General features: G+C 44.0%; 1 protein-coding gene across 2 annotated transcripts in view; it reads left to right on the top strand.

The window, feature by feature from the left end:
* HDX (highly divergent homeobox) overlaps positions 1-20,515 on the top strand; it is a 35,787-nt gene extending 15,272 nt beyond the window's left edge. For both annotated transcript variants that reach the window (XM_057376177.1, XM_057376176.1), the window contains 6 exons: positions 7,948-8,094; positions 11,451-11,658; positions 13,944-14,023; positions 15,550-15,633; positions 17,584-17,706; positions 17,898-20,515. In XM_057376177.1, the coding sequence (XP_057232160.1) occupies positions 7,948-8,094; positions 11,451-11,658; positions 13,944-14,023; positions 15,550-15,633; positions 17,584-17,706; positions 17,898-18,023 (768 nt within the window). In that variant the 3' untranslated portion in view covers positions 18,024-20,515. The remainder of the gene's footprint in view (positions 1-7,947; positions 8,095-11,450; positions 11,659-13,943; positions 14,024-15,549; positions 15,634-17,583; positions 17,707-17,897) is intronic.
* Positions 20,516-26,340: the final 5,825 nt, after the last annotated feature.

Below are 26,340 nucleotides of genomic sequence, written 5' to 3'. Positions count from 1 at the left end.
AAGATTCAATTCACATGTCCTTTTTGTTTGCTTGAAAGAAACAAAAAAAAAAAAACAACCTCTGCCCAACTCTTTTGTTCAGTTACTGCTGAGCATTTCCACTTCTCTTTGAAGAGGTGTCAATTCTGCCTCCTTGCTGTGGAAACCCACCCTCAGGTTGGATGGTACAGCCAGACTCTCCTGGGGCTGCTCCATCAGCCCAGCTCTGTCAGAAGTAGCTGGGGAAGTGTCAATCATGGTAACCAAACTGACCCCGTGAAAGCCCCCAGTCCATGGAGCTGGCAGTGTCCTGGCAGTGTCCTGGCAGTGGCTGCTGCACTGGCTATGGGGTCTAGGTAATGGAAGAGCCTTTCCTTGCTTGCTCCTGCTGTAACCAATATGTTTTCCTTTCTTTATTTTTTTTTCAGTTCTTCTCTGCAGTCTTCAAAAAGTGTGAGTGTAGGAGTGTTTCCTGTGTAAGTAGGAATCTAAGGACCATCACATGAATGGTGTTTTCTCAGAGTTTATCTAGGTCTCAGCTGTAGCACTTTCAATTTCTGCACAGTTTGGTACAATCACTTATTTCTTTTTATACAGAGAGCACTTTATAAGAGCATCTCCCAGAGGAACTGGTACTTTTATACAAATCCTGTTGTACTCAATCCATCCTTTTTCTTTCCTAAGTGCTAATTCTCTTGAGGAGGCTTTTTAAAATGCAGCTCTTTTCTGGAAGGCTCATCCCCTCTATCACTTAATGACCTTTTAGAGCATCTCACCAAAGAGCTGGGGAGTGTCCTTGGGTACAGTTTCACTGCTGAAAGGGGAGGTTTTCCCCTCCCTTCCAGTACTTTGCCACCCCATCCATAGCCAATATCCAGTTGCAAGGTAATCCAGGTGAGGKGTGTGACCTGTCAGGTACAAATTCTGCTGCTGAGTTTGTTTTTAGAGTTGATGGCTGTGCTGGGGGTCAGGTGAGTGCCAGGGCCAGCTCACACTGTGCAGTGGGAGCACAGGGCTGGCAGTGGGGTGATGTTGGCCCCAGCATCCCCAGTTCCCTCAGCCTCTCCTGGTGCTCCAGACCCTTCCCAGCTCCATTCCCTTCTCTGGTTCCAGCCCCTCAATGTCTTTCCTGCAGTGAGAGACCATTCAGGATGGTTATTAGGGAATTATTTTTCCTTAGACCTTGACTCTTTTGTCTTTTTAATCAATAAAATGCATAAAACCCCTTGGTTAATACAATCTGGTTTAACAACTCCTGTTTCCAGATTTGTGGATGCACTTTCTTAGTTTGAGTGCAGAATTAGCCTCTTTAGGGAGACAAGTTTAGGACTTGGCAGCCAAACACCTGTGTGTACACAGCAGTTTAAGACAAGCAAAGGAGAAAAAGCTCCTSCTTCCTAGAAACTTTGATTTCAACTGTGAAATCCTTTTGAAGAATCTTTGTGAGGGAACAGAAATAGAATGGATAGAGTTGTAGAACTGCCATTATGGCAATTACTGCCATTCAAGCAGGAAAAAAGCTAATCTGTATTTTGGTTAAAATGGAGAAGATTGTCTTTTAGATGCTCTGAATTTTTAATCTTCTGCCTTGATGTTTTGTTTCCCTTGCCCTGTCCTTCAACTGTATCAAGAGAGAAATAAAAGCTGTGCAGTTCTGCAGAAACTCTTTCTTGTCTGCTCAGCTCTGCTGTAGGATGATGTAACCCTGGTTGTWAATGAATATTAGTCTAGAAATATCTCCCTCTCAGTAACTCATGAGAGTGTCTTTTGAAATGACAGAGTTCTGTGTTCTGTCCTGGTGCGTGTGCATTGGCCTTTATGAATGCATTGATTTTTGGTTTTTCACAGGGTAGTGGAAGGATAACGAGGATTCAAAAATAGCAGTGAAGATACCAGTTAAGGAGAATTAAAAGGGGGAAAATATCTTCACTTTTGTTCTTTTATTTAGGTCTTGAGTGTACTGACTGTGCTGCAGTTCTGTGTCATCTGAGGTCTGAGCAGAATGCTTTGTGTTTGTGGAAGGTTTAAAAGCATTCCTGTCTCTGGAGAACATTTGTCACTTAGGTGGTGACTCTGTGTCAGCTGTGCCTTTGTGGTGACATTTCAGGGGAGAGAGAGGGTTTRTCTGCCCTGAGCTTCACTTTGGGGTGTCTGGGTTCTCAGTCTGATGTGTTTGGAGGTGGGAAATACCTGAAATGAGTGGAGAGTTCCCGTGCTAGATTTTAATTTTTACATCACAGGAGTTCAGGCGCCCTTTGGGGCAGGTGAAGGGGCTGAGGTGTGTCCTGCCCTCAGCTGTTCTGGGCATGGGGAGCACTGCTGGATTGTGKGGGGGAGACACATGGGTGCTACTCTGAAGGAAGTTCCTCCTTGGCCTGGGGTGGGGAAGGCTCAGGAAAACCGATGTGAGCTGAGAGCAAACACCTCAGAGCAGCTTTACAGAGAAACCTCGCCAGGGATTAAAGCTGCCTGCAGTCAGAGGGCACCTCAGCTCTGCCTTTTGTTCTAAAACTATTCCAGGAGGAACTTGGGGAGTTCTTTCCACCTTCCTCWGCTCTGCCAGGAGAGGAGAGAACTGTGSTTTAGTCAGATTGGTGGGAGCCAGTGGGAGTGAGACAGTCAGGGTGTGCAGTGGGAGCTCTGGGTGGGAGCCCTGTCCTTGTTCCTACTTTGTGGCATTTGGAATCCTGGGTAAAGTGTTTCTCTGTGAAACACTTGTGTCTCAAGATACTTCTGCATTGGATGGTAATGCCATCCATAGCATGGCCTGGCCGGCTGGGTACAACAGCACCTCCTTGTCCAGCAGCAATCCTCAGGGAATGCAAACGGGGACAAATCTGGTCATCTTTTTATTGAAGTGCCACAAATCACCTTGGCTTTTGTATGCTGGGAACCTGCARGTGAGAAATGCATCCTGTCTGAACAGCAACTGCAAAAACAGAYTTTCTGGTCCAATGTGAGAAAGACRTTAATARATCMAGTAATAATCATGATAATTACCATCTTAAAATCAGTTCACTTTGAAGCTGAACATTCACTATGTAACAAGTCAATTCAAAATCTCGAGAAGGGCGAGCTGTCAGTTTGTATGGATCGAGGGTTGGTTTGGAAATTACAGAGTGAGATGACTGCGATCTAGAGTGTAATTTTTTTTGCTAGACTGTTCATTGCATTGATACCTCTTTTTTTCCCATCTTTTTAGCTGAGTTTGATTTAGAAACAGATATTAACAGAATATCTGTAATTTTGGCTGAGCGTTGAAGCAGTTACAGCTCTTCTCACTCTGGGGTGCTTGAAATATTTATCAGTTCTGCTTCCATCAGAGCAAACTTCAAGCTTTCCTAGCCAGTGGGGAAAGATGCAAAGAGTTTCTGCTGCAGAAACCTAACAGTGTATGCCCTAATGGTGTGTCAGCAGGAAGAGTTTAAGGGTGTCTTCAAACACCTTTGTGCTGAAGTTTGTGCAGCTGTGTGTGAGCAGCAGTGTCTAGGGCAGGGTGGGGTGTCACTGACAGGAGGGCAGCTTTGTGGCACTGCTGAAACCTGAAGCTGAAACCTCAGGCTGARGGAATGTGTAATCTGGCACAGCTTTAATGAGGTTAAATATCTCGGGGTGTAAAGGGGAAATGCAGACCTTCGGAGTTTGTGTGTGGGAAATGAAGAAATAATAAGCTGAAAAGCAGGAATGATATTAARTGATGCAGATGAGAAAGGGGAAACATAGTGGAATGATTCAGAAATAAGTGTTGATACACACAAAATAAGATCTGGATGTATAAATTGAGAATCCTCTGAAGAAAACAGATATTAATTAGTGTCAGGGTTCAGAGAGTTCAGCACTAGTGTCACTGGGAAAGGTAAGGCAAAATGGCACTGTGTTTGCTTGTACAGAAGAATCYGGGATTTGTTCATACCTTGAATGCTTTGAATGCTTCTGATCATCCCATTCCTCCCAAAATAYAACAGAGAAGCAGTGACAGGGATCAAAGGCACGGAAAATTTGTTGTGAGAGGTTTGTTTGCTAAAAATAACCATTACCTCAGCCTATTTCATCACCCAGTATCAGAACTGAATGTTGATTTAATATGATTTCACTGCAATTGAAATAAACACCACACACAGTGCTCAGCTGCAGCATAAATGCAAGAACCTCTGGTTCTTCCGTTTTTTAGCRTGTCTTTGATTAATAATCTGAAATTTGTGTATGGCTTTTGTGCACGTGGCTGAAACATTTTCAACTGATGCATAAAACCCAATCTAAAAAGGCAGGCTCTAAGAAAAGGCAGGATAAGGACCCTCTATTCGGCGCAATTATTCTTCCCAATTATAGACACCGGATTTGCACCACAGATATTGCTGCACGGTGAGGGGACGAGGGGCTCGGCAGAGAGCCAGGAATGTCTCTAATAAACTGGGTCATCTCTTCTAAGGATGTTGTTATTACACTTGGGAGGTCGGGGATAAGCCGGGTTTAACCCTGCGCGCGGCGCAACTGCTGATTCAATTTGCTGRACGGGATTGCTTTTCCTTGGGAATTGATAGGCTGGATTGTGCTGGACAAAGCTTCTGCTCTTTCAGCTGTGGGCAGCAGAAGTGGGAAATGTAAAGGATTCAGCCAACAGCCAACACTGTCAAGGATAAAAMCAAGCCTTGAATCAGCAAGCTGAGAATCTGAAGAGAGGATATGAGAATTGTGTTCTGAGCTGAGTTAATGAAGTAAAAATAAGAACTGAATTGCTGGCTAACCTTCATCTATAAGTATTGTCATAAATAYGAAGCTTTCCAATATTGCCTTCTCATATTTTTTCCTGTAATTGTGAATATTGTGGTATTTGTAGGACCCTTGAGTTTTTCCTCTTGGTCCCTCATTTCCTCTGATGATATTAAGCATGAGAAGGTTATTATCTAAATTGATGGAAGCTTAGTTCCATGTTCAATGTAGRAATTCCATCCTTTCTTTTCTGACAAAAGTCATTATGTAATTTTTAAGCAGTTTATAATGCAGGAGTCAAACTTGGGTATAATCCATGTCAAGAGGATGATCCTGTAATTGAAGGTAGTTTGTGATTTCCCTAAGAAATTGCWGATAAGGCTCATGGCACAGCGTGTTGCACGAAGGCAGCTAAYGTGGAGATGGAATTTGGACATGCTGAAATGTCATTTACAGCTGGAGAGCTTAAGGGGTGACACTGATCCCATGATGCTGGTGCAGCAAYTGAGAGCAGGATGTGTAAATGATGATCCTTTGGGGTCTCTGAGATCCCACAGAGCTGCTCGCTTGGCAAAGCATAAGGGCTCCTCAGTGGTGGTGTTGGAGGAAAAAATGGCTAAAATGAAATAGAGACTCCAAAGTAGAAAAGTTAAAGTTGCATTAGCATAATTATACAGCAGTTCTGAGGTGAAAACCATTGAATAGTGATGTATCTAATAAGATTTTTATTGAGACATTTGTAGTAGGTCATCAGGATTAACATCTATCCACCTAAAATGGAAAAGATCTGACACTGCTTTTTGAAGACAATTTTTGAAGGCCAGGTGGTTTTGCTAAATTCTGCTTTTTCCATGTAAAGTCCTTGTATTGAGTATGTAAATGCTGAGCAGGCTGTGCACCCTTCAAGTTCCCTTGGGGAACTTGAGTCAGGCTCTGGCTGTCTTTAGTCCAAGGCACGATCCTCTTGCAGATCACTTTTCCTGCTGCTGAGGCCTTGCTCTGAGTTCTTTCAGAAGAATAATTTCTGAGATATCTGGAAACCCACATGGCAAGAAGAAACTTGAGCTTCCTTCAGCAACAGCTGGACTTCCTTTGGATGTTGTTCTGATTTGGCCAACACAGCCAAGTGGGTGGGAGAAGACAACCTGAGCGGGGTTGCTCCCTTACCTGTGCCCTAGCACTGAGAAGATTTGCTGGTGCTCCACAGAATTTCACAGAATATCCTGAGCTGGAAGGSYCCCCCAAGGATCATTGAGTCAACTCTTTAGTGAATCRTGTCTCTCAGTTCAGCCCATACTGGGGAGGGTGAATTTTCCCAGGGTGTTGCAGGGTTTTGAAGCTGTGCACAGTCATTATGAGGAAATTCTGTGTGTTGTGTCCGTGCTGAGCGTGGGTCACAGGGAGCACTGTGAGCTCACTGCGGGCTGTTGCAGTGGTGTRAACTCTCCAGAACCAGCAGATAATGTTATTTATTTATGTTTAAAAAACACCCACTGTCTTTTACAGGTGAAGTTGCCCCAAGCAGTCAGGAATGTGGGCTAGGCCAGGGTGCCTTGTCCTGCCATGCAGTCTGAGCATTGCTGTCTCTCCTCTCTGCCTGCCCTCTCCTCTGCACTGGGCTGCCGCAGAGCAGAGCTTTTCCCAAATCCCCATGTATTTTGCCAGCAGCTATAAAAGGAGTTATTGCTGCAGTGATCCAGGARGTTGCTGTRCTTTTGTTCCTTGAGCATGGTWTGGAGATGGAGGAGCTCYGGTCAGGCGTGYAGGGAGAGCRGWGGCAGCTCCGGGCRAAYGGGCACCGGGGGTTTGGCTTTCCCYGRGTCTGGAGCTGCACTTTTCCAGCCTAGAGCAGCCTTCAGTGTGCCAAGTGGATTCCTTTGGGATGAGCATGGCCTGGGGCATTCTGCCCGGGAGCATCTCTTTGCCAGGCTGCACGGGGCTGTGTGAGAGGGGAGCAGCTCCAGGGCGTCCAGGGCACTGCACCGGCCCTGCTCTGCCCTGGTACCACCAGCTTGGGATGGGCAGGGTGGGAACAGCCCCTCTAATTCCAGACCTGGAGGGGTGAAATGATAGCCAAGAAAATCTCTGAGTGCCTGGTAGACTTAATTAATCATGGATTCARTATGGTTGGAAAAGACCTCTAAGGTCACCAAGTCCAACTGGAGCATATTTGAATATACCTGGTGMATCTTTTTACTGGGATTCCTTTAAGAAGGCAGAGGTTTGATGCCCCTATTTTGTGTTCATACATTGAGGAGACTCAAGTGCTTCTAACRTTTTAAGAGATAGTCATTTTTAAAAGAAGAAAATTGCAACAATTACCATATTCTGAAGATTAACAAAAGCTAGAACTGGGAACTGTACACGATTTTCAAATTATCCTAGTTYTGCAAAATCTCTTTTTATTCCACCTAAAATGAGCAATCAGAATTCAGCTATTGAAACCATGAACACAGTTCAGCTACTGAAATAATGACAAATGTGGTACATGGACTACAAGTTACCAGTGCAGACTTCGTGGTTGATTTTCAGTACTCTGAATAGCAGAAGTTAAAAACATGGGTTGGTGTAAAGAAAGTGGAGATTTTGGACAAAATTCTGGGTGAAAAGTTTTTGATAAAGTTCAAACAGTGCTAGGATGTTTAGGAATTCTTTTTCAGTGTTACTCCTTTTATCACTGATCCACTATCACATATTTTGATAAATGTAGACTAAGAGTTTGGGAACTCACAGATAAACAGTGGAACCAATTTAAACGCAAGCTCACCAAATAAACATTAAAGTATTCCCTTTAGGAAGTCAGAATCCTTTGAATTATGCATGTATTGTAGTTTGCAGTAAGATAAAAGAACTTTAAAGGGGGGAGGGTGAGAAACTTGAAAAGCCTTTAAGGAGTAATTTGCATAAATTGGGTGGAGAGAGTAAACAGCACAAGGGGGAAAAAAGTTATTTTCAGTAAGGCCTTACAGAATGAGATAAAACAAATTACAGAAAAAAATCAGGTGGAGAGTTGAAACAAAGCTGAAGTGCTTTAAAGTTGTGTTAGCGCTGCCACTGCCATCAGAGCAAATCCCAGGGAACTCTGAAGTGCCCTGGATTAAAAAAAGAAATTTAGAAAAAAAATTCTTAAGGGATAGTTAGAAGAAGAGCCATGGAGACAGTACAATGTGTGTGTTACTGTATGGGAGACCTGTGGGCATGAGTGCTCTGGATAAGCAGATTTTTTTTCAATCTAACAGTATTTTTTTTATCTTGCAGTTACAGGACCGCACACAATTTAGTGACCGAGACGTAGCTACCCTAAAGAAATACTGGGACAATGGCATGACCAGCCTGGGCTCAGTCTGCAGAGAGAAAATTGAAGCTGTGGCTGCAGAATTAAATGTTGACTGTGAAATAGTGCGGGTAAGAAATCCAGAGTCTTGCCTTATCTTGTCGCAGGAGCAAAAATAGGACAGATGAAAGGCTTTAAAAATTTCATGAGGAAGCTTGAAATAGATTTCACGTATTACATAATGAATGACCATGTTGGGAAATGCTCTCCTGCTCTTTCTGGAGTCTATATTTAGTAAAAGCCCTCAGGTAAGAGTCTTATTGATCATCAGCAGAAGCAGAACTACGAGCTGTTTGACATTCTCTTGAGTAAGATTTTAAGTAAAAGTGTTACATCTTTTAGGGAGATCCTAGAAGACTGAAAGGTACTATTTATATTGCTATTAAGCTACCAAAAAAAAGGCCTTTCTAAAGATACAGGGAAAATACCTCTCATTCATGCTTATAGGGAAAGTTGTGTGATAGAAAACAYTCCAAAATAGGAAAAGAAATACTTTAAAAGACTGTCTTGAGGTGTAATGCAGGAATTCTGTGTCCCTTCAGTTTGATGGTCCCTGTGGGTGTGACTGAGGAAGGCACAGGTGTGCTGGAGGTAACCTGACCCCCAGGAACCATTGCCCATCCCCTCTTCCCAAGGCTGGGAAGTTGTTCCCCCTGTATCCCAGACGAGCAGACACAGCATCCCTTGCAGCTCTGGGGGTCCCTTTCCCTCATGACAGGCATGACAATTGGGATTATTCCTTTCAGTCTTCATCCTCTTCTTCCACCTCTTTCCTAAATTCCTGATACTGCTGCAGAAGCAGGGCTAGCAGCCCTTACTGAAACTCTCCTGGGTTGGTGCACCCAAAGGGTTCCAAAGCTGCTTTTAGGGTTGAACATAAATATGTTTTTGTGAGTACACAGTATGCTAAAAATCCCAATTGTACTTTTGGAGGCTGAAGAGAATCACTCTTTTCTCTCTGGAGAGTGAGGCTGCTCCCTGAAGGGGTTTCACTTTGAAAGGTGAAGCTGTTCCTCCTGACAACATCTCCTGGACAGGGCACACCTCATGGACAGCACAGTGACTCTCTTGGTTTGTCCCCAAATAAGGAACATCCTTCCTGGCACACGTGGGGTGACACTGAGAAGTTCTGCACAAACCTTCCCACCTGCTGGGGTGTTTGTGTCCTCAGGGCAGAGAYTGGGATGGCCCATAAGGCTCTGGCATCACCTGCACCACAACAGGCACACAAATGATCCCATGCACTTTACAGACCTTGCTGGAAGTTTTTAAGGACTATTTTAGGGATAGATTTCCCACTCTGATTTCCTACATGGGAATTGCAGTCTGCTCTTGGCCTCACCATTGTGCTGTTCCATGATGTTCTCTGTTCAGCAGAGCACACAGGATGTGGAACCTTCTCTTCCCCATTTAATTTGAAACACTATAAAAACATGTCYATCTTCTCTGACATTCTCAGTATGATGAATGAAAGATTTTCTGCTTTGAAAAGTCTGTAAAAAGATCTGCCTTTCCCAAGTGCCTTTTTTACTAAAAAAAAGCAGATTCAATTCAATTTTGTTAGCGCTGTTTATTACCATCTCAAGATGATGGGAAAATTTAAAGAATGGCAATATACTGCTTAGAAAAAAAGAGACCCAGATCTCAAAGGGCTGCTTGTTGGGGGCAGTTTCTTTTTCTTTTTTCCCAAACTGTAGGTAATACACAAAAAAAATGATCTAGGTAGTTCTCTGCATACCTGTTGTGCATTCTTCAAAGAGGAAAATCAGCAAGCTGGGAAAGCAAATATCAGCCAACAAAAATGATTTGCTAAAAATAGTATTCAGCATGTTATCTTTTAGCTTGTTAGAAATGCAGCTTTAAAAGGTTTTTTTTCTCCGAGGCTGGCACAGCATGAAACTGTATTTAGTAGTTCAGACTGCTGTTAATGTTTCTCTATTTTTTCTCTTTGGTAATCAAGGTATTATAAGCAAAAAGTTTTTTACTCAACTTTTTCCTGTTATATATCAGAAACCTAGTAAAATGAGCAGGGCAGGTGTTTCTGAAATAAGGCCAGAGTGATGTTTAGTGTGTCTTTAAAGAAGAAAATCTTGTAATATTTTAATGTATTGGGAAATTCAGTTGGAATAGAGACCTCATGGACAGAATGTGCATTTTGCCATGGCCTGATCATGTTTTCAAACCCAGGAACTGCTGCTCCTGTTTCTGAGAGTGTAGATGGTGTGGAAGTGGGATAAGAACCAGCCCAAGAAGAATGGTTAAAAAATTGATTCGTGGCTCTGGGAAGGATTTTTGGGTACTGGTGGAGAACTGACTTGGATGGAAGGAAGGGTCTGGGGCACAGGGGTGTTGAGCAGGGTTGAGCCAAGATGAGAAGTCGAAAGCCTGAGTGATCCAAGGGAAGGGAGAGCCTTAGGAGGTGAAGAGGTGCAGACAGTCCTCATCATTACCTCATGTTAAACTCTGAGTCTTGAATCATTTTTGGTGTAGATGTTTCTTCATCAGAGAAAGCAAATTAATGAGCAGGTATACAGATCCACTTGGAGAATTTGGAATGCACATTTTTCCCCTTTTATTTCCTCCTTTGAAACTCAGGTTTACTGGTGTARAATGAACTTTAGGTATCCATCTCCACCCCACCATGACAGGGTTTCCAGGTTCCCTGGGCCAGTTTTATCTCCCAGACTGTTCCCATTGTGCCCCTCTACACTCACTGCAAACATTTCTTAAAGCCCTGAATTCAGCCAAAGGGGACTGAAGAATGAGCTGCTCTGAGCTGAATTCTGCCAAGTTCCACTCTGTCCTCCAAGGTCTGTCACCTTGGCCAATTCCCTCTGTGCTCTGGGAAATCCTAGAACAGGAGGGATGTTTGGGACATTGGATGCTTCATCCCCTTATGGAACTTGCAGAGTAGGAGAACCTGGATCAAAGATCTTACGTTAAATTTGTTGAATAATTTAGGTGGGGAGAGACYTTACAAAGTCACCTAGTCCTGCTCTTTATTTAGACAGGACTGACTTTGGAATCAAGTCAGGTTTCTCAGGATGTTGTCCAGTAAAACACTGAGTGCCTCCAAGGCTGGAGGTGCCTAGGCTCCTATGGACAAACTGTCCCTCTGCCTCACTGTAAAGCATTATTTTATCTTTTTTYCCCCTTAATTCCAGTCAGAACTTCCCTTGCTGCCATTCATGCCTATTGCTTCTTTTCCTTTTGCTGTGTACCTGCTTGTTTCCTTTGGAAAACTGAACTGGGACACAGGATTTTGGGAATCAGCCTCGTGAGGGTCAAATATTGGGGAATAATCATTTCCCTGAATGGCTGGGTGCACCTTCACTCCTGTAGCCCAGATGTGCTGATGTCACTTGGTTGGGRGCCTGTTGCTTTTGTTATAGTTTCTGATATCATTCATGTTTATTTCTCTTACAAGACTTGGATTGGGAATCGAAGACGGAAATATCGTTTAATGGGGATTGAGGTCCCACCCCCTAGAGGAGGTCCTGCTGATTTCTCTGATCAATCTGAATTTGTTTCTAAATCAGCACTTAATCCAGGAGAGGAAACTGCTACTGAAGTGGGGGATGATAATGATAGGAATGATGAAGTGTCAATCTGCTTATCTGAAGGAAGCTCACAAGGTATTTGGAATGCAGTTACTACTGTGCCTATATTTTCAATTTTGTGCAGTGTGCATGCTTTGGATTCTTTTGTGCACATTCAAAAACGTCTGACAGAGTCACAAGTGCTCCRTCCCGCCTGGGCTGAAGGTACTGTTTGGTCTCTTTCTTCTATATCTGTGTCTCTGAGTTTTGCTGGGTTTGTAACACAAAAACTGGAGAAACCTTTGATCATCAGAGCCCCATTTCTGCCAGATTCATCTGAAATGAAGTCACAAGTTCACCTTTTGCTGGTGCCRGTGAGAGCTGGGCAGACAGTACAGCTGGAAAAGCCTTATTTCCCAAGGAAGCCAGGTTTACTACATGCTCTCTGCTGACTGCTCTCCCCAGGCAGCTGGAATGGCCATTCCATGTGATACCCCATCCCTGGCAGTGTTCAGGGCCAGGTTAGAGGGGCTTGGAGCAGCCTGGGATAGTGGAAGGTGTCTGTGCCTTGGCAGGGATCAGCTCAAATGTTCCTTCCCCCAGCCCATGCTGTGGTTCCATGGCTCCATCCCTGTGCTCCTGAGTCATCCCAGGCCTGGTGGCTGTGGAGCTGCTGCTGTGGCTGAGCAGATCTGTGCATTCCCAGTTCTCCTGCAGGAATCCCTCAGCTGTGCATTCCCAGTTCTGCTGCAGGAACCCCTCAGCTCAGGCTGGAACACGGAGCTGCCCTGGCCTCCTGCTGCTCTCCCTGACAGGCAAACACAGCCCAGCAGATCAAAGCCAGGAGCAGGGACAGCTCAGGAGCCTTGGAACTGCACACACGGGGTGTCCTCAGTAAACTGCAGGATCTGGAGTGAGCAGTGCCTCCAGCTGAATTCCCTTTTCCCTCCCARGAGCACATGGGATCGATGTTTCCCTGCCCCTGCTGTCCCTGAGCYGCCTGGCACTTCCCCCTCTCACTAATTGCTCCCAGTGCTTCTGCTCACAGGAGATCAATGGAGCCTTTGCTCTCCAAACTAAAAGAAAGTCTGACCTCGGGCCTGCTGCTGCTGCAGCTCAGTGTGCCAGGCTTGATCCTGTCATTTTGTCAGAACAATTTAAAAGGAAGAGCCAGGGGAGTGGAGAGCGGCTGGGAATGAGTTTGGGAGAGCTTTGTCATATTCGACTGCAGAGAAAGATAAAGAAATGGGTCAAATGATTGAAAGCCAAGTGAGATGAGGAATCTCAGAGTCCTCGATTTGCCTGAGGTGTGGAAGGAGCTGATTTAAGTCAGATCTGCTTGAAAAAAAAATGGTGACAGGGGAAGAGTGAAGTGTCTGTAGTTGCAGTGAGGAATAACTCCATGTTTATTGAGCAAGGCTTGCATCAAACAAGGTGAGGCTGAACACTTGGGGTGGATTATTAATGTCAAAGCCTAAGGAAACTACAGGATTTCCACAGCATCCAGGAATCCCACCTTCATTCCTTTATTCTCCCTCAACAATTATTTCTATTCATTTCTCCAGTTCAAAGGAAGAGGTTTCACTGCTGCAGCTCAGCTGGTTTTGAACTTGGTGGAAAATATTTCCCCCAATACTCATGGGTTACGTTCAGTCACTGATTATGTTCAGAATTGTTTTAATGTTTGAGACTTGTAGCTTTTGGTCCTAATTTATTACAAAATAAAAACCACAAAAGCAAAAAACCACTCAGAAAGACAGAAAAAAGCAATTTTTGGTCACCTAATCTTTCCTTGGGTTGTGTTTTCTCATTGGCCTTTGAGGCCAATGGAATCATCTCATGCTTGTGCTTAAAATATCAGAGTAAATCTGCTGTTTTCAAATGTTTGTACATAAAAAAGCACTTTAAATTCACTAGGGATAAACATTTGCCATACAAAAAAGATCAGTTTTTGGTTCAAAACACATCAGTATCTGCAAGGGGGAGGTGGGATTTAGATATGTACCTCAGAATTTTGGGAAATACTGGATTTTTCAGAATTTATTTTAATTTAAAAAAAATCTACTTCTGCACACTTCTGATGYGAAACTCTTTGTCACCATTGAATATTCCATCCTGAACCTAAAAATGGGAAGGTTTTGGTACAGAGAATAACTGATGGTTTTATTGTTGTTTCAGGTAGCAGTTGGTTTGATGTTGGCCTGAAATACTTGTGCCAAGATGTCTTTTTAATAAGGCAGATATTCTGTTTTTTGAATTGACATTGATACCATGACTTTGCTGTTAGATTTAGCAGCTRTGACATTTAGTGGTAAACACCATTAGTGGTCTTTCAGCATAAAATTGGAATGAAATCTGACAAAACCAATTTATTTCTGCAGAAGAGACAAATGAAGCTCTTCAAAATGAAGAAATTTGCCACAAAGATGATGACCAGAATGCAGTTTCCACTGATAATGTGGTATGTACACCTTTCCTTTCCCACCAGTTCATTAATAACTCCTTAATTAATGTTGAGGTTGTTTTCCAGCTTCTGTCTTTTTCACTTGTGACAACTTCAGTTGGGTGTGTTAGAAGGCCTTCCTATTTGAGCATTAAAGCTGTACTAAAAATACTAAAACACAACAGAAAAAAGTTTAAAAACTTCAGTAGAAATGGTTTGTAGAGATGGTGTCCAGGAGCCTCAGCTCCCCAATCCACCTGAACCTCAGATTGTGTCATTTGATACAATCATAGGAACAAAAMCAGGGAAGAGTTTCTTCATACTTTGTTTTGAAAGCACTGTAACAAAACTTTTTTAAAATGCACTTAAAATTGGACTAAAATACATTGGATTTGCATTAGAGATCCAGATTTCCTATTTGAAATTCTAATTTGTTCTTTCCTCTCCTATCTTAAAATATGTGGCTAAGAAAGAGAGTGTGAATGTTTGGCAGTTCTTTCCTCATTTGAGTCTAAAACCAAAAATATTTGAATCACAGTGTCACTGAGGGTCTGATGGAGCAGCAGAACTCRGGGACATCAAACCCCTGAGCTGATGACAGTGCAGCTGGGCTGTCAGACACTGGAGCACAGAAAATGTGCTTTATCCTCCCTGCCTTCAGCACAGGCTTGGGAGCTTGGTGGGTGCTGCCAGGGAGAGCTGGGAACCCTCTGGAAGGGATTCTCAGGGGAATTGCTGGTGTGCAGGCAGGAGGGACCACRTGCTGCAGGAAAAACCTCAGGAATGATCCGTGAATGTGGATAGGATCACTGGGGACCCTTCCCTTCACTGGGTTAAACACTACCCTAAAAAATGTTTCAATTGCTTTAATTTATTATTGACAGGCTCATAAGTGTTTACAAAAATAGTAAAGAAACTTGGGACATATTCTGAGTTTTAATCAGTGTTAAGCTTGGCCTTAATACTGTGCTTTAGGTGTCTTTAGAAACCCAGTATGAAAAGCTCCCCAAATTTTTGTGAATTAGGTGAAAATGTCAATCTTTATGCATTTGGAAGTGTCTTTTAGATCACCCAGGGTATTTCACTTGCACTGTGGCCAGGGAAGGCGGGAGGAGAAGTCCTTGGTTTCTTTAGGCCAGGAGGAGTCAGGAGTTGCTGTGATGGCTGCTTTGTGCAGAGGGATGAACTCCCAGACCCTCCTTTGCAGCAGCAGCGCAGAGCAGGGGCTGAGAGGGGTAAATGAGCAGCTTAAAGCCAAAAAGCTGGGCTGGGGAGCTCCTCCTGTGTCAACAGCCCGAGTCTCCATGGCAGCAGCTCTGCTGGATCCCGCTGGATGTGCTGCTGAGGTGCATGATTGCCATCTAATGGGGGCTGCAGGGCTCAAACTGCTCAGGAGCCAGCACAGAGAGTCCTGTTCTTCATCCTGCATCCTCCCTGCATTCTTCATCCTGCATCCTTCCTGCCCCTTTGGGGTGCACATCCTCTTTGGTTTGTCTCCTCTGTCCGCTGGAATCTCCACAATGAGCTGTTTGCTTCTGTTTCAGAAAATAGAAATTTTAGATGATGAAGAGAGTGATCTGATCAGCAATTCTGAAGTGGATCAGATGAGTTCTCTTTTGGATTACAAGGTGAGTGGTCGGGCTGTGTCAGGGACAGCAGGAAAATCCCCAGGGAGTTCTGGGGGTGCATCTGGAAGGAATTCASCATCTGTGGGATCCTGCAGCTCCTCTGCTGTTTTCCTGATGTGCACATCATTCCCCAGTCCCACCTCCAGCCACATTATCCATGTTTCAACCCCAATGGAGGCAGGAAAACCCCATTTCTTCAGAGCTGCAGCTTCCCCTATTTGCCCCAACAAAGGGATTTATGGAGCCACTACACCAGAATTATTCCTTGGAATGCTGCAATGCTTTCCCTGCAGCGTGGAAGGSACTGAGCAGCTGGAATCCTCTGATGAAATGAGGGGATCTGAGGAGAATTCATTCCTCAGGACATGCCTGGAAGTGGTTGTGGGAGGGAGGAGAAGTAGTTGGATCCTGACAGCTCCTGTCTCCTGCCACAGGGGGAGGGTTGTATGTGTTGCTGTTCTCCCAGGAGTTGCCACAATTTTGTATTTCCTTGAGTTTTTACCTCCATTTCTGATTTTTTTCCCTGAGAAACCAGGTCTGTTCTCCTGACAATAATCAATTACCAAAATAATAAACAGATCATCTCTTCAGAACAAAAATTCCTCCTTCCAGCAGTGTTTTCCTGGGAAGGGCAGTGGAGAATGAATCAGGAGAGGGAATGACCTTTTCTTAATGTCACCTGTCAGCRCAGTGAAAGGCTTGTTGTGACAGTGCCCTGCAGAGCCAGGCCTGTTGTTTGACAGCACTGATTAATCCTTGACTTTTCTGCCTAAATCTGAATTCTTCCTGGGCTGGGCAAACCAGGCAACTGCTAAGTTTCCATCAGGAAGAACTCAGCTGATTTTTTCTGAAAGCCTCAGAATCACAGCCCAAATATTCCTCTCCCATTCCCAGAGCTGTTATCACCTGAAACAGTTTGGTGAGCAGTGCTTTCACCGGAAAAATATTAATTTTCTGTGAAAAAAACAACAAAAACACAACCATTTTTAAWGGTTTGTTGCAAACCTTTAGAGCATCATGTAGTCTCAGCTTTTCCTATCAACTAAAACTGAATTCCAGCCAGTCTAGAAAGTGTGAGCATGAATATCATATTTTTTCATTTTTCTCTCATGAGCTGGTGCTATTAAGCAGAGCCCTTCTGCAAAAATGAGCAATGCCTTTGATCTTGTAACCTAAATAGTTTGATTTTAGTGATCTATGCAAAGGTGAATAACTGGAGAAAATTAATTTTAGCTCTGCACTGGTCAACAGGTTTAGCATCTTGATCCTATGTRCCAAGAAGTTTTAAGGAGAAGAGATACTTGGAATAACCAGAAGTGTTTATCAATCTGATTTTTAATTAAGTGATTTGCAAGTACAGATTGGAAAATGCCTTTTTAGCCAAAGCATACAAATTACTGATAYTTCCTCATTTTGTAATATCCATCCATTTCCTGCTCCATAAACAATTCTGTGGAGGTTGGAGCTAAATGATCTTTAAGRTCSCTTCCAAACCATTYTGTCACTGTGTGATATTCCTGTTTATTCTGTTTATTCTGTAACCCCAGGGATCCTGAGGAGCTTGGTGAGCTGACACTTGATCCATGTCAAACCCAACTGCACTGGAGGATGTTATCTTTAATTCCTGGTAGCTTTGAGGAATTCTCAAGTCCTTTTCCATGGTTTTTGTRTCACTCCTCTTGCTGCAATAATGGAATTTATTTGCTGTCTCTGATCACTTCTAGGAAGAGATCTGGGCTTTGGTTGTCATTTTAATTTAAAACATTTAGTTTTAACCCAGGTTTATTTAGGTGTGGTTTTTCCAATGCTTTATCCCATCCCTATCCCTGGAGAGATTTAAGAGACACTTGGGGACACGGGGAATGGTTGGGCTCAATCTTAGAGGGCTTTTCCAACCTGAGGGATTCCATGATTCTGTGATTATTCCCAAAAGTCTCTGATTTCCCACAGAATGAAGAAGTCAGGTTCATTGAGAGTCAGCTGGAGACTCACAAACAGAAATATTTYGAACTGCAGACGTTTACCCGGAGTTTGATACTTGCAATCAAATCAGATGATAAAGAACAGCAGCAGGTAAATCCTGGAGCAGGTTTAACATCAGAAGGTGTTTGTCYTTTTGTGTTGTGTCCTTCCTTGGGTTTATCCAGAGGCTCAAATTATGATTGAAATTAWTTTTTTCACTCTTGTRTYTAAAGCACATTTGACATAAAAAACWYACTTAAYAGGKTATATACTATATTTTAGATRTGTTCTTCCCCTCRCAGGCCCTGCTTTCAGACTTACCTCCTGAACTTGAAGAAATGGATTTCAACCACACATCCCCGGAGCCCGACGATACCTCATTCAGCCTCTCATCCCTGTCAGAGAAAAACGCCTCAGACTGTTTGTGATTTCTTTTTTTGGGAAGTGACAGAACACAAACCCCACGGGAGGTGCAGGAGTCAGGAGAGGCTTTTGCTCTGCAGTGTTGCTCAGCCCAAGGGAGCCAGGCCAGGTGGAGCAGCCCATGCTGGAGGGATTCCCAATATTGGGATTGGGAAATCGTGGAACTGGCTGAGGGAAGGGTTCACTTGGAGCAGCTTGGCCTCGGGTAGGATTAACTTCTGACTCTCCAGAATAACTCTGRCTCTGTAGCAAAGTCTTTTTGAGCAGGGATGCAAGAGTGGAAAACAAATGCTGTGTGACATCCAGCGAATTCTTCAGCGTCACCTGCTCCCCAGGCCTGTTTATTATATTTTTCCCCATTTTTACTCAGGTAGGTGGACTAAAAATTGGGGATTCAAATAGAATAACGGGCTTTCTCTGAGTTGTGCTTGAAAACCTGACATTAAACTGAAGTGTTTTTCATTTTTTTGACTTGAGATTGTTAAATCTTCCATTTTTCTGACCAAAATAGCTGGAAAAAAACCTTGAAAGGCTAACTGAAAAAATTGAATTATCATCAATAAATTATTAATGCAAAGAAGCAGTGATAAGTGTTGGAAGAAATGAGCTGGAAATGGGAACCCTGATAGCTGCAGGACACAACTTCTTAATACAGTAGCAATGGGATTGGATGTTTACACTCTTTAGAGTTTAATGATTGTAGTCACAGTTTTTATTTGTCAAAGCCTGAATGCTTGAGTTCTGCTTATTATTTTAAGTCTTGGTTGTGTATTTTTTCCCCAAACTTTGCTCCAGTTTTCCAAGCCAGTCAGAATTCCACAGCTGTCATTACATCCTGGAACGTTTTCCAGTGTTTARAAGTGAGTTTTGCAGATCTGGTTTGAAGCCCTGCCTGGTGGATTTTTTTGGCAAGTGCCATTTCCAAACTGTGATCTCGAGTGCATGCAGGGCCTGAACTGAATTTGAATCCCTTCTTTCCCAGAGCTGTTGGCACTGAATCCCCTCTCTGCTCTGGTGGGATGGATGTGCAGAGATGTTCAGCTGGAGTCAGTGGGGTGTGTTTGTGTCCCAGGAATGTCCAGCCCTGGCAGTGGTGCCATGGTTGAGTTGCCAGCCTGGTGATCAGTCCAAGGCTGGGCTCAATCCTGGAGCTCCTTCCCTCCACGATGGTTCTGTTGGATGCTGCAGGTGCCTGCCCATGGCATTGCTGCTCCAATTCCAGCCTGGATATCCCTCAGTGAGCRTTTTCACACAGATGCTTCAGTCTGGTAAAAACCTGATCTTCCCATTTTATGCCAAATAGTAATTGACTGTGGGGAATCCTTCGTGCAGTGATTAATCCCCTTCATTTCAGTGGGAGGTCCAAGATGTAGCTCAGAAAATCCAGAGTGTTGGGCAAATAACACCTTTTTTTTTTTCTTTAATACTGGGATTAACTTGGGTTTTAGGTTTTTCTCAGGCTGATCAGTTCCTCCCTAATCACTTGTACAGCTCTTTGTGTTTTGTATCAGTAGTGAGCTCTTTCTTTCAGGTTTTTAGTCTCTCCTGTCCTTGGGCATGAGGAGYTTTTAGCAATACTGTTCAATACCAGCTGTAGAAAGGGCAGGACCAGTTTTAAAGGTGTTCTGAAAAACCAAAAGTCTCACAGTTCTGCCCCCTGTACAGTTCTGTTTGTTCCCAGCAGAGCTGCCYTTCCACAGAGTAACCCTGGAATTCCAAGCTGCTGGGCCAAGGTGTGAGTTGAAGGATTAAAACTGGGAATGGAAGTTGGGGTTTGTGAGCAGAGCTTCCAATTCTGTCCTTCACAGGGCAGATAGAGCTGAGCTGCAATTCTGCTCGCTCTGAAAAACTCCTTTATGAAGGGTTTTCTGTGCCAGGCCAACAATGGTTTCTATGGCTGTTCTCTCTGGACAGGAAATCTGTGCCACTGACAATGAAACCTCTTGTTTTCTGCGAAATTAAAAAAATACTGCTGTGATTTGCCACTATTGCACCCTGTTTTCCTACTTCTTAAATTCCCACGACAGAAAGCAGGATACTCTTAACAGGAGTTCTCAATTTCATGGTCAATTAAATCATCCACCTTCCTGCAAGAAAAACTTCCATTGATGATTCATATTTTGYTGTCTTGCTGCTATTTCATCCCCAAACAAATGGAAGGAATGAATTTTGAATGAACTGTTTGTTAGATACAAGCAATTATGTCGGTCCCTGTTCTCCAGGAAGCTGAAAGAGCTTCACTCCACACCCACCCCATCCCTGGGGGATGTTCTGTGGTCCTTTCTCTTGTAGGGAAACAAAACACAGCGAGGCAGCAATCCCCTGCCACACCTGGGATGCTTAACAATACTACAGGATAGTCAGGAAAAAAGAGAATTAATTCCCTTCCTGGATAACAAAGTGCTGGGGAGGAAAATACAGCTCCTTGACTGGGATTTTTTTCAATGTCAGTGYGTATTTCCAACAAAAATCTAGTGAYTGTTACCATTAGTGGTATTTAAWTRTTGGYRGAGAGCAGTGGGGGTGGCTCTGGGGTGAATTTGGGTTCTGGGTGTTTCCYCTGGATGGTAACAGACACCTTGTTAAGTGCAGTTCATCATTTCATAACCTTCTGTAGGAGATAAAGCTAATCCTAGTCTCTTCGGGGGGACAGAAATCACCCTCCTCTCTGTTCCAGGGACTCTAATCTGAATTCTCACTGCAGCACAAGGGCCACGTGGTGATGGATTTATCACCTTTCTATGGCCACGTGTGGTGTTTCCTCATCCTGCAAATTCTGTCCATGAACAATGACTTCCCTGGCATCATTCATTCCTAAARCATCCATGGGAGCATCAGTGATGTCCTTTTGAGGAAACCCAGCTGGGAAAGGAGCTCAGAACAGACACTTGAACCAGAGGCAGGACAGGCTCTCTCCTGGGAGCTGTTTTGGTGCTGGGAAGTTTGTTCATGTTTAAAATGCTGTTTCTTGGAGCTCTGCCTCCATTCCTTCCCTGCAGGTGATGCTTCAGTCACATCCATGGGTCTGACAGGAGTAACAGTAACAGGAAATACTCAATAAAAAGTAAATACTCCAATAAACCAGTAAATACCCTGATAGGTGAATTTGGGGAAGTTTTAAAGGTGCCTGAGCAGATGAACTGGATGAGGGTTCTGGAGCACTCAGCCCTGGGGGCAGCTCTGCACTTTAATCTTTCCAAGTATGTCTTTTCATGAAGGCAATAAAAAGTGTGAAATGAGGAGTTTGGAGGCTTTGCAGTGAGTGAGGAAGGGAATGTCCTGGTTCTGTGTTCACCCTGAGCTGGGCAGCAGCTTCATGGAGATCTCCAAGGGGAGCAGCTGTGTGTGCTGGGCTCAGACAGGTGAGGGATGGAACAAAGCAGCAGCATCAGGGAAATCCTGCCTTGGGAATGGGAATTGGGGCTTCAAATGGATCTGCTCTCCCTTCTGGGATCTCCTGCACCACCTGTGTCCCTCATGCTGAGCACAAACCCTGCACAGCACTGATCTTCCTCTTGGCATTGCAGACAGAGCCACCCGAGGAGGAGGGACAGGAATGTGCGTTAAGGGGATGGCACAGAATCCCTGGAACTGGAACAGTTCATAACTTGTTCCATCCCAAAGCTTGCTGTCCTATCTCCAGCCCCCTGCCCAGCTCCCCCAGGCCAGCAGGGACTCGGGGGCTGAAGGGTTGGAATTTGGCCAGATCCTGCCTTTTGTGCCCCAAATCCCCCCAGCTCAGCTGGGAACAAAGTTGGGGGGTGTTTAGGGAGGAAACTCCACCTGGTTACCAGAGAACACAAGCTGGGTTGCGGCCTTTGGTTTCTCAAGAAAATTTTACCACATTGGCCAAATCTGAAAAGTTTTGAAGAAAAAAAATGGACAAAGCAGCACTACAAAATGTTTGTTTTGCATGGCAGAGCAGGGGTTTGGCTGAGCATTTGTTGCTCTGAAAAGCAGCAGCTGCTTTGATCAGAAGGCGACAGAGAAACGGGGCAGAGCTTTGGGCTTGGGGTTCTTTTCCCACAAAGGAGCAAATCCTCTGGGCTGAATGAGGTGTTTTAGGATTTTCCTGGAAGGAARACAGTTCAGGTCAATGCTCTGGCTCTGGGAGCAGTTTCCCACCTTGCTGAACGAAGTAAATAACTTTTCCAGCTCTGTTTTACATTTTTACACAATGCTACCTCTGAAACATGACACCCCTTAAACCCACAGAGAAAATGTGAATATAGGAWTTTTTTTTWWAACCTTTTATAGGCAATAAATTATTCCCAACATGTATCCTTCGGCTTTGTGCTTGGTTTTAGCTGAGTGTGGGCCATTCACTTTGGTTTTATTTTAGTGCTATTTTTCTGTATTTGTGTTCACCACAATCCGTGGACAAGGAAATGATGGGATTTTAGGGGAAAAAGCTTAGCATATGTTAATGGGAATAAATATTTATCTTAAAGCTGAAGGATGATGGGGTGGCTGTGCTGATTTTGGTGCAGTTGCTGTGAGAAATGGGTATTATCCTTAATTGTGATATTAATGATTGTTATTGCTCAGTGCATCAGACTAATGAATCTGAGACAGCAGTGATCTCAGCACTGTAAGGAAAAGGATTTTACACTTTATGAGACGTCACAGTTCATGAATACCTCTTCAGATTTTTGTTTCAGTTGTTYCCTTTTTTGGCATAACTTTATAGAGACCTTTTAGAAATCATTTTGAAGTGTTTAATGAAAATGGATCAGTAACAAGCTGAGGTCAAATGTGGATTTAAGATGATGTTGGTATTCGAGTTCCATCTTAAAGGAGTTCCTGGAATTTCCCCTGTCACATTTCTGTCCCTGGAACATGGGGAGAGGTGGCAGGATGCACAAGGGGGATGGAGGGAATGAGGCACAAGGAGGCAGAAATGAAGGTTCTGGGTTTTAGTCAATAAAATTTCAATAAATGTAAAGGTTTCTATGCTGTGGAAAGCGAAAGCTTCTGCTTTAGCTGCAGATTTTGTGAAATACAATTCAAAAAATCATTGGTAAATCCACTGAGTTGTGCTGGGAGAAAATTGKCTTCCCCAGTAGGAATTTTATAATTTCTGGGGTTATTTCTGGAATTACTGAGTGTGTGTGAACACACAGATGCAGATTACAATGTGCACAGATAYACTGAACTTGATCCCAATGGCTCCATAAAGGTATTTGAACTTGAAATGTTAATGTAATTCTTCTAAAATATATTTCATTTGCTCTTGTTTTTATGTCTTGCTGTATATCAATTACATAGTTCTGAAAATTAGTCAAATACATCCATACAAATATGGTTTATTGTTTATGTCCTTGCAAAACTGGTAACTTTTAGGCTTGGAAATCAATGAAAATGCCCATAATAATGATACTTCTAAGTGATCTTGGCAAATAAACAAACTGCTGTATTTATGAAGAGATAATGACTCTTCTGCCATGATAAYTTCTGCTTTATTTTCACTTTAGGGATCAGTTTCATTTAAAAAAATATAGTCTGAAAATTTAAATGTTATTGTACAACTTGGATGTTTTCCTTAGCCTACAAAACAATAGAATTGACAATTTAAAACGTTTTACCATTTCCTTCTGGGCCAATTCCATAYGCTTTGCAACCTGAGTGTATTCCTGAGTTTCTCTGTGAAAATCACTATTTATATTGCATTTTTATGATTTATGATTTATTATCAGTACGTGTAGCAACAAAACTACTACAAACCTTCAACGGAAGTACCTCCACTACGGTCCAGGACAGCTGATCTGGGCATTCTGAGTGCCAGATCCCAGAGAGCCGGTCCAGACGTTTGTATTCAGTTGGTTTTCTGTGTATATAAAGGGTATTTATAATCTTGTATTAACAGAGTCATCATTGGAAATGCTGATTTCCTGCTTTAGAAGCCTGCTCAGCTATTTTTCTATAAAACGTTGGTCTTCGCCTTAATTTTTTTTTTTTTTTTTGGTGAAAAGTTGTGCCATAGATATTTTAACTTATCCACAGATTCTTTACAGAGTTTGCTTTAACTTCTCTTTAGTTAATTATTTTTACCCCGAATTGCCCTAATTGTTTTCTCTTCCAAATGCATCTCAAGGTTGGTTTGCTTTCTTAATTATTTTTTTTTTTTTTAAGTTTTGGAAGATCCCTTCATCTGCATGCTTTGGTAGCTCGAGTTTTTCCTCTGTAGTTTATTGTTTATAGTTTAGAAGAACCTTTTATTGAACCCCCCCAAAAGTAATGCTTGTACAAATGTATTTAGGGTGGCCCAGATGGTCAGAGAAAAGGGCTATTTAGCATTGGTAAATTTGTCTACTGACTCAAGGATATTTTTCTACGTCTGTCATGTTTGGGACTATGGAGAAATGAAATAAAGGTGAACTAACTCCTTTTCCTATATGAACTTCTCGGTTTCTGTGTTTATTATGGCCTTGTCAATGTTCAGAGCAGCAACAATTAAATCCACGTTAGGGTTTGGCCCTGATTCTTCAGTTCCTGCCATGTAAATTAATTTATTATTTATGGAATGGTTTTTCAGAATTAGAATTTTGTACAGAAACTGGAACCCTCTGTCCCAGGAGCAATGAAATATTGTCACTCCCAAAGTAGGGATTTGTGTCCACTGCAGGCACTGCACCCCCAGCACTGGCACAGCTCAGTTCAGGGGAAGGGGCCTGAGTTGTGGGGATTTTAAAAGCTATTTTAGAGCTAAATATGAGCCATTTGTGCTCTTTTCATCCCATTCCTTGCCATTTCCTAACTTAAAAATCTCCAGAGTTAAATCCCGTAGCCTCTGACCTCAGCCCCAATCCACGCGGATGGCAACTGGGAATGCTGTTCTTGCTGATGGTTGGCTTTAGGAGCAATTCCGGTGCTGAAAGTCACAGCCCGGGTGTCCCATGCAGCTCCGAGCATGATACCACAGCTGAGGGACAGGATTTAGATTTAATCCAAACCCAGGAAAAAGGAAAAAGAGCCGGAAGGGACCCTATGGGAAGGGCTTTGGTGGCAGGGAGCACCCCGGGATGGTGCGGGCGGGGATACGGGAACAACCCGGAATGGTGAGGGCAGGATGCAGGAGCGATGTTCAGGGATACAGGGGCGATGTTCAGGGATACAGGGGCGATGTTCAGGGGTACAGGGGCGATGTTCAGGGATACAGGGGCGATGTTCAGGGTACAGGGGCGATGTTCAGGGATACAGGGGCGATGTTCAGGGTACAGGGGCGATGTTCAGGGATACGGGGGCGATGCTCAGGATACAGGGGCGATGTTCAGGGTACAGGGGCGATGTTCAGGGATACAGGAGCGATGTTCAGGGATACAGGGGCCATGTTCAGGGATACGGGAGCGATGTTCAGGGATACAGGAGCGATGTTCAGGGATACAGGGGCGATGTTCAGGATACAGGGGCGATGTTCAGGATACAGGGGCGATGTTCAGGGATACGGGGGCGATGTTCAGGATACAGGGGCGATGTTCAGGGTACAGGGGCGATGTTCAGGGATACAGGAGCGATGTTCAGGATACAGGAGCGATGTTCAGGGATACAGGGGCCATGTTCAGGGTACAGGGGCGATGTTCAGGGATACAGGGGCGATGTTCAGGGATACAGAGGCGATGTTCAGGGTACAGGGGCGATGTTCAGGGAGACAGGGGCGATGTTCAGGGTACAGGGGCGATGTTCAGGGATACAGGGGCGATGCTCAGGGATACAGGGGCGATGCTCAGGGATACAGGGGCGATGTTCAGGGATACAGGGGCGATGTTCAGGGTACAGGAGCGATGTTCAGGGATACAGGAGCGATGTTCAGGGATACGGGAGCGATGTTCAGGGGTACAAGGGCGATGTTCAGGGGTACAAGGGCGATGTTCAGGGGTACAAGGGCGATGTTCAGGGATACAGGGGCGATGTTCAGGGGTACAGGAGCGATGTTCAGGGATACAGGGGCGATGTTCAGGGGTACAGGGGCGATGTTCAGGGTACAGGRGCGATGTTCAGGGATACAGGAGCGATGTTCAGGGGTACAAGGGCGATGTTCAGGGGTACAAGGGCGATGTTCAGGGATACGGGAGCGATGTTCAGGGATACAGGGGCGATGCTCAGGGATACAGGAGCGATGTTCAGGGATACAGGAGCGATGTTCAGGGATACAGGGGCGATGTTCAGGGATACAGGAGCGATGTTCAGGGATACAGGGGCGATGTTCAGGGATACAGGAGCGATGTTCAGGGTACAGGGGCGATGCTCAGGGATACAGGGGCGATGTTCAGGCCGATCCCTGTGGTCCCCCGCTGCCGGTGCTGCCAGGGGCGGGCAGGTGGC

Source organism: Malurus melanocephalus, unplaced genomic scaffold (assembly GCF_030028575.1).
Source record: "Malurus melanocephalus ecotype Western Australia unplaced genomic scaffold, MMel_1.1 scaffold_272, whole genome shotgun sequence".
Classification (NCBI taxonomy): Eukaryota; Metazoa; Chordata; class Aves; order Passeriformes; family Maluridae; genus Malurus; species Malurus melanocephalus.
This window is presented reverse-complemented; position numbering and strand designations above follow the sequence as displayed.